This window comes from Lithobates pipiens, unplaced genomic scaffold (genome assembly GCF_037356315.1).
Source record: "Lithobates pipiens isolate NorthernLeopardFrog02 unplaced genomic scaffold, aLitPip1_a1.2 Scaffold_18, whole genome shotgun sequence".
Classification (NCBI taxonomy): Eukaryota; Metazoa; Chordata; class Amphibia; order Anura; family Ranidae; genus Lithobates; species Lithobates pipiens.
Window position 1 is genome coordinate 31,333,471 of NW_027507758.1, and position 12,975 is coordinate 31,346,445.

The 12,975-nt window shown below is 45.3% G+C and overlaps 1 protein-coding gene across 5 annotated transcripts in view; it reads left to right on the plus strand.

The window, feature by feature from the left end:
• The window catches only part of RTN4 (reticulon 4), a 109,710-nt gene that overhangs the window by 22,427 nt on the left and 74,308 nt on the right, over nt 1-12,975 (plus strand). For 3 of the 5 annotated variants that reach the window (XM_077485533.1, XM_077485534.1, XM_077485535.1), the window contains one exon: nt 11,480-11,536. The exons of the other annotated variants lie outside the window; for them this stretch is intronic. In XM_077485533.1, the coding sequence (XP_077341659.1) occupies nt 11,480-11,536 (57 nt within the window). The remainder of the gene's footprint in view (nt 1-11,479; nt 11,537-12,975) is intronic. 5 annotated transcript variants of the gene reach the window in all.

Consider the following 12,975-nt stretch of genomic DNA (forward strand, 5'->3'; position numbering starts at 1 on the left):
GACAACCTCAGCCTGGGCCACACCCCCAACGCATTTTGCTCTGGGGGCCCCCCCCACCCCCCAAGCTTTAGTCATGGGGATCTCCCCCCAGGATTAGGATGCTTAGTGTTGGCATAACCTGTCTGAAGTGACTTGTGCAGAAAGCAGAGGAAGGAGACAGAAATCGCACTAGGTGCTTTGGATTGAGGCAAGTACACACTATATAAAAGCATATACAGCAGTGCCTTGGATTATGAGCATATTCTGTTTCAGAAGAATGCTTGTAATCCAAAGCCTTTGTATATCAAAGCAAGTTTCCCCATAGGAATCAATGGAAACTCAGATAATTTGTTTCAGTGCCACTGCTAGTGTATGAAGTACCCCATGTAGCCAGCGGTGGGGGGCCGTCGGAAACACTCAGAGAAGCTTGGAGACGCTCAGGAACCGAGTGTCTCCAGCGCTCCTGTGCCTCTGGCCAAATGCAGTACTGCACACCCCAGAGGCTTGAATCCTGTGTGACAACGCTCACAAACAGTCGGGATTAAAAAAAAAAGTTTGTATTCGAAACGCTTGTAAACCGCATTTAAACTTGCCAATCCTTCTGCTTCCCAAATCCAGAGTGATGGTCAGCTCGAGGCTGAACATCATCTTTTCCTGCAGATTCATGATATCTATGGCAATATATATATGGAGCTTTTAGATCAGCGGCCTGGGGGGGGGGGGGGGGGGGTCTAGGCTTACTGGACTGTGTTAATCTCAGGACTGGATAGACAAAAATACAAATCCTTTTGTCAGGTAACGGCACTCATAAATGTATTTCAGATATTTGCATGGAGCTCAGCTTTGAAAAGCAGGATTATTGCTGGCACATAATTGGATGAATGAAGTAAATACTGCTTCACTTTCCTAAATAAACAAACTCTATTCCAGGCTCTCTGTTCAGTATATGGAACCTATTAAGTCAGATGATGCACTCTACTCAATAGCTAACCACATGCTGACCAGCAAACGACGATCTACAATGGCACGGCTGGGCAAATGGGCGCACAGGTACCTCCCCTTTAAGATGTGGCATTGTGGGCACACGCGTGCTCCGTGACCGTGGGTCCTGCGGACAGCATGTCCACGATCGTGTCACAGAGCGGCAGAACAGGGAGATGCCTTTGTAAACAGGGCATTTCCCCGTTCTGCCTAGCGACATGACAGAGATCTACTGCTCCCTGTCATGTCAGTGGTAGCCCATCCCTCCACAGTTAGAATCACTCCCTAGGACACACTTAACCCCTTGATTGCCCCCTTGTGTTTAACCCCTTCCCTGCCAGTGTCATTTACACAGGAATCCGTGCATTTTTATAGCGCTGAATGCTGTATAAATGACTGGTCCCAAAAAAGTGTCCGATGTGCCCGCTATAATGTCGCAGTCATAAAAATCGCTGATCGCCTCCATTACTAATAATAAAAAATTAATAAAAATGCTGTAAAACTATCCCCTATTTTGTAGACGCTATAACATTTGCGCAAACCAATCAATATACGCTTATTGTGATTTAATATTTTTGGTAAAAGAAAAAAAAAATAAGAATACATATCGGTCTAAACTGAGGAAAAATTTTTTTGGGGGGGATATTTATTATAGCAAAAGTAAAAAAAATATTGTGGGTTTTTTTTTTTTTTTTCAAAATTGTCGCTCTTTTCTTTATAGGGCAAAAAATAAAAACCGCAGAGGTGATCAGATACCACAAAAAGAAAGCTCTATTTGTTGGGGGGGGGGGGGCGGGTGGGGCGCGCATCAATTTTGTTTTGGGTGCAATGTTGCATGTCCGCTCAACTGTCAGTTACTGTGACGCAGTGCCGAATCGCAATAAATGCTCTGGTCAGGAAGAGGGAGGTACAATTTTCCGGGGCTGAAGTGATTAAGCAAGGAGAATGATGGTAGAGGCTAATCTACAAATCTCTACATTGTAGATTGTATTGGCTAGTGCAAGCACCTGAAAGTCATATCAAAAATGATTGCTTTTCTTTTCCCCCCCTACCCCACAAATAGCTTTCTTTTGGTGGTATTTGATCACCACTGCATTTTTATATTTTGCGATATAAAAAAAAAAAAAATACAATTTTGAAAGAAGGCAAACAAATTTTTACTTTCTGCTATAAAACTTCTTCAATAAAAAAGATAAAAATCAAATTTTCTTCATAAATTTAGGCCAACATGTCTTCTGCTACATGTTTTTGGTGAGGGGGGGGGGGGGGGGGGAAATTCCAATAAGCATATAGTGATTGGTTTGCGCAAAGGTTATAGTGTTTACAAACTATGGGATAATTTTATGGAATTTTAATTTAAGTTTTTCTTTACTAGTAAGGGCTCAGCGACTTTATAGTGGGACTGCAATATTGCAGTGGACACTGACATTTTTTTGGGGACCGGTGACCCTAATGCTGTGGTGATCTGTGCTAAAAGTATGCACTGTCACTGTATTAATGACTGGAAAAGAGGTTAACATCAGGGGCAGCCAAAGGGTTAACTGTGCCTAACCAGTGCTTTACTACTGTGGAGGGGGGGGGGTGATGGTACTAGAAGGCAGGAATTGGTGCCCCCTGCTTAGCAGAGACACGGGATCCATGTCTTCAGTTTGGCACACAGGTACTGACACAGCACAGTACACAGATCGCTGTTTCTTCAGTAGAGAAGGGTGTCGGCGGACATCGAGTCAGCTAATCAGAGCAAGAGCGGGCCGTGCAGGTTCCCCCGGAAGTGCGGGATCATGTACTAGGTACGTGAGCCTGTGCAGGAGAGCCGTCTTGCTGCGATGTGTGTGTATATAGATATCTATCCTCATACAGTCAGCAAGCGGTTAAAGGTATTGTGTACTTTCACATGTTTCTGTTTTGTTTTTAACGCAGTATTGTGATATTTTGTTGTTTGCCATACCTTGTAATGATGGCATTACATGTTGTGGCTGCAGTTTGTAGTGTCATGGTTGATCAATTCCCCCCCCCCCCCCATATGTCCATATATTCATTTACCTAACTTGTCTGTATTGGATAAAGGAAAAGGCAGCTTCTTGTTCCGGGTCACACAGCATCCAGTCCATGTTTCCCCACTTGCTCTGTGTTGCATCACAAATGTGGGTGTGGTAATGTGATGACCTCATCTCTCTCAGCTTGGTGAGCATTACTCTGCCGATTTGTGCCTGCCAGATCTAATTGCTGTGTAAGTGCCGGGTCACACTTGTGCGATGCCAGACATCGCATGTAATTCGCAGCGCACTGCTGTTTACATTACATGTGATATCGATAGTACAGATATTATGGCTGATATCGCACCGCATTCGGTCCAAACATGCACAGGACTTTTTTATTCTGTTCGGACCACAATCGGATCGCGCGTGTGTGTTCACACATATGCGATCCAATTCACGTCCAAACTGTCCGTTCGCAGTGCGATACGCAAGCTGAAATGGGGGTGGTGTTAACATATGACACTCCCCAGCAGTTCGCATATGGCAGTGTGAACTGCCATGCGTGTCGGGTGGGATGTGGGAACCCGCAGTGGATTCGCATGGTTCTCTCATTACACAAGTGTGAACCGGCCCTTACTGTCATGTGCACAATGCCAGACTGAGGAACCCCGGGATTGTGGGCTACAGCGGGTAAAATAAGTATTGAACACATCACCGTTTTTCTATGTAAATATTTCTAAAGGTGCTACTGACATGAAATTTTCACCACGTGTCAGTAACAACCCGTGCCATCCATACATGCCAAAGACACCAAAACAAATACTTTCAGAAATTAAGTTATGTGTAATAATGGAATGACACAGGGAAAAGGTTATTGAACACATTAATAAAGGGAGGTGCAAAAAGGCATGGAAAGCCAAGACACCAGCTGAAATCTATCAGTAATTAGAAAGCAGTCTTGCCCCTTGTCAGTGCAAATGAATGTCGGCTGGTTCAGTTTCAACTAGAAAAAGGAGACTTGTCACCAAGGTGTCACAAACTTCTCATGATGGGTAAAAGCAAAGAGCTCTTAAGACCTTTGCAGCTTATTGTTGCAGAACATACTAGTGGCATTTGGTTACAGAAGGATGTCTAAACAATGTACCAGTGAGCACTGTTGGGGCCATAATTCGGAAGTGGAAAGAACATAATTTCACCATAAACCGCCCACAACCAGGTGCTCCTCGCAAGGTTTTACGGGAGTGAAAAGAATTATCAGAAGAGCCACAAACCACTTGTGGGGAGCTTCAGAAAGACCTGGAATTGGGTACAATTGTTTCAAAGAAAACAATAAGTAATGCACTCTCCCTCCATGGCCTGTATGCAGGCTCACCATGCAGGACTCCATTGCTCAATAAAAAGCATGTTGAAGCTTGTTTTAAAGTTTGCTGCACATTTAGACAAGCCTGTGAAATACTGGGAGACTATAGTCTGCTCAGATGAGACCAAATTTTACTCTTTGGATTCCAAAATACGCACCATGCTTGGAGGTCACATGACACATCACCCCAAAAACACCCCAACAGTGAGCTTTGGAGGTGGGAACATCATGGTGTGGGGCTTTTTTTTTTTTTTTTTTTTTTTTTTTTTTTTTTTTTTCAGCATACGGTATTAGCAAACCTCATATCATTGAAGGACGAATGGAAAAAATATACCAAGACATTCTGGATAAAAATCTGCTGCCATCTACCAGGATGATGAACATAAAATGAGGGAGGACATGTGAGCAAGACAATCATTCCACACACAAAGCCAAAGAAACGATCAAATGGTTTCAAAGAAAATAAAGCTGTTAGAATGGCCCAGCCAATCACCTGACTTGAATCCAATAGAAAATCAGTGGAAGGAACTAAAGATCGGAGTTTAACCACTTTCAGACCGGACCATTTTGCTGGTAAATGACCAGAGGTCTTTTTACACTTTGGCACTGCGCTGCTTTAACTGGTAATTGCGCGGTCATGCAATGTTGTACCCAAACAAAATTTGCGTCCTTTTCTTCCCACAAATAGAGCTTTCTTTTGATGGTATTTGATTGCCTCTGCGATTTTTATTTTTTGCGATATAAACGTAAAAAGACCGCAAATTTTGAAAAAAAATGATATTTTCTACTTTTTGTTATTAGAAAAATCCAATAAACTCAATTTTAGTCATACATTTAGGCCAAAATGTATTCAGCCACATGTCTTTGGTAAAAAAAAAGTCAATAATTGTATATTTATTGGTTTGCGCAAAAGTTGTCACATCTACAAACTAAGGTACGTTTTCTGGAATTTACGCAGCTTTTAGTTTACGACTGCCTATCTCATTTCTTGAGGTGCTAAAATGGCAGGGCAGTACAAAACCCCCCCAAATGACCCCATTTTGGAAAGTAGACCCCCTAAGGAAATTGATAAGAGGCATGTTGAGCCCATTGAATATTTTATTTTTTTGCCTCAAGCGATTGAATGACAAAAAAAAAAATTTTTGTTTTTTTTTTACACAAAGTTGTCACTAAATGATATATTGCTCACACATGCTATGGGCGTATGTGAAATGACACCCCAAAATAAATTCTGCTGCTTCTCCTGAGTATGGGGATACCACATATGTGGGACTTTTTGGGAGCCTAGCCGCGTACGGGGCCCCGAAAACCAAGCACCGCCTTCAGGCTTTCTAAGGGCGTAAATTTTTGAGTTCACTTCTCACTACCTATTACAGTTTTGAAGGCCATAAAATGCCAAGATGGCACAAAACCCCCACAAATGACCCCATTTTAGAAAGTAGACACCCCAAGCTATTTGCTGAGAGGCATGTTGAGTTCATGGAATATTTTATATTTTGCCACAAGTTGCGGGAAAATTACAAACTTTTTTTTTTTTTTTTTCACAAAGTTGTCACTAAATGATATATTGCTCACGCATGCCATGGGCATATGTGAAATGACACCCCAAAATAAATTCTGCTGCTTCTCCTGAGTATGGGGATACCACATATGTGGGACTTTTTGGGAGCCTAGCCGCGTACGGGGCCCCGAAAACCAAGCACCGCCTTCAGGCTTTCTAAGGGCGTTACAGTTTTGAAGGCCATAAAATGCCAAGATGGCACAAACCCCCCCCAAATGACCCCATTTTGGAAAGTAGACACCCCTAAATTTAGGGGTACACTAGTGAGACTAGGTAATAAATGGCGGGTGCCCTGAAACTATAAAAAAATAACTAACCAACCAGCGTCACCTGTAACAGTTATATGGTGATCACTGGTGAAAGGGTTAACTAGGGGGCAATCAGGGGGCTTTATGCGGTAGTATATGGGGGTCCCTGGCGCTATAAAAAGCTGCAGCGAACCTAAATACCTACCTGCCTAACTAGCGTCACCTGTGACACTAATACAGCGATCAGAAAAACGATCGCTTATTAGGCTGGGTTCACACTGGAGCGTTGCGGGAACGCCACGAATGCGCGGCGGGTTCCCGCATCGCATGCCTCCCGGCGGCAGTTCACACTGCCCTATGCGAACTGCTGGGAGTGTCAGTGAAATGTTACTGACACCCCCAGATCAGTTCGCATATCGCAGTGCGATCTGCAAACTCGGATCGCATGGTGTGAACACCCATGCGATCCGATTCTGCTGCGGGCCAAAAAAAGGGTCCCGTGCGAATTTGCGGCGGGTGCGGCGGGTGCGGCGAATGGCTGAACTCGAATCGCACAGAGATCGGATGTGATTTGCACTGCAGTGCGGTGCGAATCACATCCGTTCTCATAAACCGCTGCAATGTGAACCCAGCCTTAGTGACACTGGCGACGGGGGGTGATCACGGGGTTAAACCTTTATTGGGGGGGTTAGGGGGGTACCTTAGAACTAAAGGGGGCTAACCCTAACTGCCCTAACAGTTATTAGTCACAAATGACACCCGCCGGGTGATCAGGGGGTTAAACCTTTATTAGGTAATAAATGGCGGGTGCCCTGAAACTATAAAAAAATAACTAACCAACCAGCGTCACCTGTAACAGTTATATGGTGATCACTGGTGAAAGGGTTAACTAGGGGGCAATCAGGGGGCTTTATGCGGTAGTATATGGGGGTCCCTGGCGCTATAAAAAGCTGCGGCGAACCTAAATACCTACCTGCCTAACTAGCGTCACCTGTGACACTAATACGGCGATCAGAAAAATGATCGCTTATTAGGCTGGGTTCACACTGGAGCGATGCGGAAACGCCGCGAATCCGCGGCGGGTTCCCGCATCGCATGCCTCCCGGCGGCAGTTCACACTGCCCTATGCGAACTGCTGGGAGTGTCAGTGAAATGTTACTGACACCCCCAGATCAGTTCGCATATCGCAGTGCGATCTGCAAACTCGGATCGCATGGTGTGAACACCCATGCGATCCGATTCTGCTGCGGGCCAAAAAAAGGGTCCCGTGCGAATTTGCGGCGGGTGCGGCGGGTGCGGCGAATGGCTGAACTCGAATCGCACAGAGATCGGATGTGATTTGCACTGCAGTGCGGTGCGAATCACATTCGTTCTCATAAACCGCTGCAATGTGAACCCAGCCTTAGTGACACTGGCGACGGGGGGTGATCACGGGGTTAAACCATTATTGGGGGGGTTAGGGGGGTACATTAGAACTAAAGGGGGCTAACTCTAACTGCCCTAACAGTTATTACAGTCACAAATGACACCAATGCAAAAAAAAAAAAAAAAAAAAAATGACATTGGTGTCACTGTGACTGGGGGGCAGGGGTAATTGGGGGGGGTGATCGGGGGGTAAAGGGGGGGTGTGAGTGTGCCTGGCATGTTCTACTGTGTGTGTGAGTGTTGGTGCAACTTACTGATCCGCTCTCCTCGGTGCCGGAACGAAAAATACCGACACGGAGGAGAGAATACATCACTTCCTCTTCTGTGTTTACATTACAGGAGAGGAAGTGATGTCACCGGGGATTTCTATTCGTCGGGAGCGATCGCGAGGGGGTGGCCATGAATGAATGGCCGTCCCCTCGTCCGGGATCGCTCCCGTACGAATACCGACCGCCGCAGGCACCGGGCGGGGGCCCGATCGGGCCCCCGACCCGTGGGAGGCAAGGGACGTACATGTATGTCCTTATGCCTGCCCGTGCCATTGTACCGACGTACATCGGCGTGCGGCGGTCGGCAACTGGTTAAAGAGGCGGCCCACAGAACTTTCAAGATATGAAGACTGGAAGAATGGGCCAAAATCACACCTGAGCAACGCATGCGACTAGTTTCTCCATACAGGAGGCGTCTGAAGATGTCATTACCAGTATTGGTTACATTTCAGTTAGCTTATTAAATGCTACTTAAATAAAAATGTCCCCGTCATTCCATTTTATTACATATAACTTAATTTCTGTATTTGTTTTTTTTTTTTTTTATATGGATTTTGCACGGGTTGTTTACCGATTTTGTGGTGAAATCCTTTCCTTTTTAGAAATATATTTACCTACAAAATGGTGACTTGCTCCAATAGTGGTGTGTGTGTGTGTGTGTGTGTTTGTGTTTTTTTTTTTTTTTCTATGGGAAGGTTTGACCATTCTTCCAGAAGCACATTTGTAAAGTCAGGCACTGATGTTGGACAAGGAGGCCTGGCTCGCAGTCTTCTCCGCTCTAATTCATCCCAAAGATGTTCTCAAATCAGGGAGCTGCTACACACAGAAGGTTTATCTTAGAGCGAAGTCTGCGAGCCAGGCCTTCTCGTCCAACATCAGTGCCTGACCTCACAAATGGGCTCCTGGAAGAATGGTCAAACATTCCCATAGACACACTAAACCTTGTGGACGGCCTTCCCAGAAGAGTTGAAGCTGTTATAGCTGTAAAGGGCGGGCCAACTCAATATTGAACCCTACGGATTAAGACTGGGTTTCCATTAAAGTTCATGTGTGTAACAGGAAAAATACTTTTGGTGATATAGTGTATATTATAGCGGGAGTTCCGCCTTTTTTTTTTTTTTTTTTTAAAGCCAGCAGCTACAAATACTGCAGCTGCTGACTTTTAAAATAATGACACTTACCCGCCCAGCGCGCCCGCGATGTCGGCACCCGAAGCCGATCTCTCGATCGTCTCTCGGGTGCTGCCGCCACCATCTTGGGTATGGGAATCAGGAAGTGGAGCCTTGCGGCTTCATTTCCCGGTTCCCTGCAATAAGGATGGTCCCCGCTGTCTCTGGGATCCGTGTGTTTCCCAGCAGGCAGCGGGGGACCTTCGGAAAGGGGCGTAGATTCTGCAGAATCTACGCCGGAAGTGGGTGCAGATATCTGTACTGTATAGATACCTGCACCCCCCCCTCCCCCCTGAAAGGTGCCAATTGTGGCGCCGGAGGGGGGGAGGGTTCCAATGAGCGGAAGCTCCACTTTAGGGTGGAGCTCGGCTTTAAAACACATTTTTTGTTTTACTGTTTCTGATTTACTGTGTGTTGTGTTTGGTTTTTTTATTTTTTGTTTTGTTCTCATGATGGTCACTAGGACAGCAAACAGTAGCACATTACTGCAATTTGATATAAGACCAGCCGCAATGTCTGAGGATCTGTTCTGACCTCTGCTGGCGTCTCCATGTGTTGGAAAATGACCAAATATTATGTAAGACAAATCGGCTATAATTGATTTTGAGCATCTTTTAGATATAGCAGTCTGACTCGAGGAGGATGTGGAAAAAGTCTTTGACCACAAGACATGTAATGTTCTTTTATGTTTATCTGTATTAAAAGTAGGAAACTGGAGCTGCGCAGCCCTTGCTGATTAAAGGGTAACTTCACTTTTGTGTGTGGGGGGGGGGGGGGAGAGAATCACAAAAATATAATGTATGATTGCTACACAAGCCATGCTGTAATTTAGCACTATTATTGCATGTAAGTAATCGACTGCTTGTATGATTGGCTCATATATATTCAATATATTCTACCCCTGTCTGAACTGCTCCTCCACCACCCATGACATTTTGCACTGTCTGCGCATGCGCGGACTCCCGAGAATACAGAGAAGAGGTTGGGCACTGAGCCGGTATTTTGTTAAAGTGCATGCGCAGGACAGAGCAGCATTTCAGCTGATTTGCTGATCGGCTGGAGTGACGTGACCAGGGTGCAAGCGCAGATAATACGAGGCATCTCTCCATGGGAGATCACATTCCATGGCCACAACTGAAACCTATACAAATAGTGGGGGGGGGGGGGAGAGACCGTAGTTCTCACATTGTACCTCACTGTTGTGGGGCAGCTTTACAGTGTGCTGGTGGTCCATTTTTGTCTGTTGCAGGGTGAGTTTGCTGTGTTGAACGTCCGGTTTTGCCTGTGTGAAAGGGCGAGTTGCAACACAGACAAAACCAGCTCTTCAACACAATCACTATCCGCCCTCCAGCAGCAGCGATGCACAACCTGAGAACTACGGTCTCCCCTGCTGTTTGTATAGGTTTAAATTGTGCCTGTGAAATGGTATCTCCCATCGAGAGATGCCACCTACGATGTGCACATGCGCTCTGGTTATTTCAGCCCAGCTCATCAGCAAATCGGCTGTTGTGCTGTTTTCTGTACGGCGCATGCGCAGTACACCCCAGGCACTATTCAATGGGGGGGGGGGGGCACTTCTCGACAGAACACCGGGCAGAAGATTCATACAGAAAGTGAAAGGAACTCTTCCAGGCAAAAAACGGAGGCACGGGGTGCACCATTTCATGGGTGGGATTGAGAACCGCATCCATTGTAACGGCAGAGTGGAGACACAGGCATTGCTTTTACCAGAGGCGATGACAGACATTTGACAGATTACACCTGATACCCGGTGTCTGAGGCTGGTCTGTCCTGAAGGCTCTTACCTGTAATGGGACACCAATGCCGGGTATCCGTAGCTTCAATAGTCTGATCAGTGCCAATAAATAGCATGCAATATGTTGATACAATTGATCTTCCAGTGACTATGAAGTGTAGGGACTCTGTTCCAGTTTGCAATGGCAGCGAGCTAACTTATAAATTCTTCTTCTTGGTTTCAGATCTCTCCTCTTCCTATGTGTTGTCATAAACAAACATGTCTTTAATATGAATAATGCTATTTGTGCACCTAGTGGGGGAATGGGTGTGCCATGGAATAAAGGGAACTGGTGCCCATTGCTGCCAACCGCACTCCTTGTTTCCTGTTCCTAGCAAGCAACTGGTTTTAATGATCTGGAATCCAGTGCATTGCATTTATCAGTGTTTTACATTATGGTAGCCTATTCGCATTGCATAGGCTGCCACAAGGACCTCAGTGCACCCCAAACCACGCCCTGGGCGATGCATGGTACCACTTTATGGCTTGTTGCAATGCAGGCCTGTTGGTGTGCTGTTCAAAAATGAATGTTAACATGTGCCCAGTGCGCCATGTGTTGCTGTAACGATGCAAAACCAGATAGATCTGTCCTGTCTAATGAAATGTAAATGTTTCTTGCATCGTGTGCTCAGTCGTCTTTGTGTTCCCTATTCCCTCTGCTTGTCTATTGTGCATCTTACTTCTGCTGAGGCTTTCTTGTGTTTGTTTTTCAGATGTGAACCTCTTTCCTCTTCCTGCTTCATCTGCACCTCTGATGCAATCCTCTGCAGGCAAGTTCTCTCCTCTCCGCTCCTCTCCTCTCACTGGTTTATACACTGGCTTTTATGCTTCTGATGTTCTAGAGTAGCCTATCTGCCTTTTTTTTGTATCTCCTTCTTCTTTTCTAGTACTGCTGTGTAATAACACTTTGTAATCCTTTGCATGGAAGCAAAATGACCATTACCAAAGACCCTCCAACAATTTCCATCCCCACTTCCTAACCAGAATATTAATGATGGCAGATTCTGCCCGAGTCACGCCCCAATGCGCTTAAAGTACAACTGAAGGGAAAAACTTATATTTTTATTTTTTTTTATTTATTTGATGAGATGGAGGTGGATTAGGACACCTGTCGGTTTATTTTATTTTTATTTTTTTTGTCTGTGCCCCCCTTAGGGGGATTCTCCCTCCTTTTTTTTTTTCTTTTTTTTTTTTTGGCCTGTTTTTTACTATAATCATTAAAAGTAAAAATCTCACATTTCTGGGGACAACCAAAAATGTAATGGAAGGGAAATCTTCCAATGTGGCCACTAGTTCTGGTGACCTAAGGGTCCCCAAAAGAATTTCCCTTCATTTTCAGGGATTTCTTCTAACTTCCTGTTTGGCTATGGCACCCAAATTCGGGCACCTACCCTAGTTGCATTTGAAAAAAAATACATATCTATTATTGCATACATACCTATGTTAGGCCCCTTTCACACTGGGGCGGTTTTCAGGCGATACAGCGCTAAAAATGGCGCCTGTGTAGCGCCTCAAAAAAAACGGCCCCTTTCACTCCAGTGTGAAAGCCGGAGGGCTTTCACACTGGAGCTGTGCGCTGGCAGGACGGTGAAAAAAAAAGTCCTGCTAGCCACATCTTTGGAGTGGTGAAGGAGCGTTGTATTCACCGTGCCTACCCATTGAAATCAATGGGGCAGCGCGGCTATACCGCTGGCAAAGCGCCGCTTCGGTTTTAACCCCTGCTAGCGGCCGCATACCACCGCTAAAAATAGTGGCGCTTTACCGCCCCGCCCCAGTGTGAAAGGGGCCTTAATTTATGACCTTTTTTATCAGCTTTAACAGACCTCAGACACGTGAATATTGGTTTAGTCTTCAGCACTGTGCTCTAACACTCACCCAATATGTTCAATAGCTGGAACATGTACTGTCTCTAAAGTTGGCCCACCAAGCTCCACAGCCACATGTAACCCCCGTATATGGTGAAGGTAGAATTGGCGGCTTCTCATGACAAATGTCAGTCAAATGATTTGTAAGGGCAGTCAGACTTTTTTTCTTTTAACAATAATTCTTAACAGCAGCTTTACAAACTAATGTGAATGAGAGAGCCATGACTTGGATTCATGAGTAGTGGACAATGCTGCATCTGTCCAGACACTAACCAGGCAAAGAACCACACATTGCTTTGACCCAATGGGTTGGTTATGACCTAGTTAAAGAATTTAGGATATAT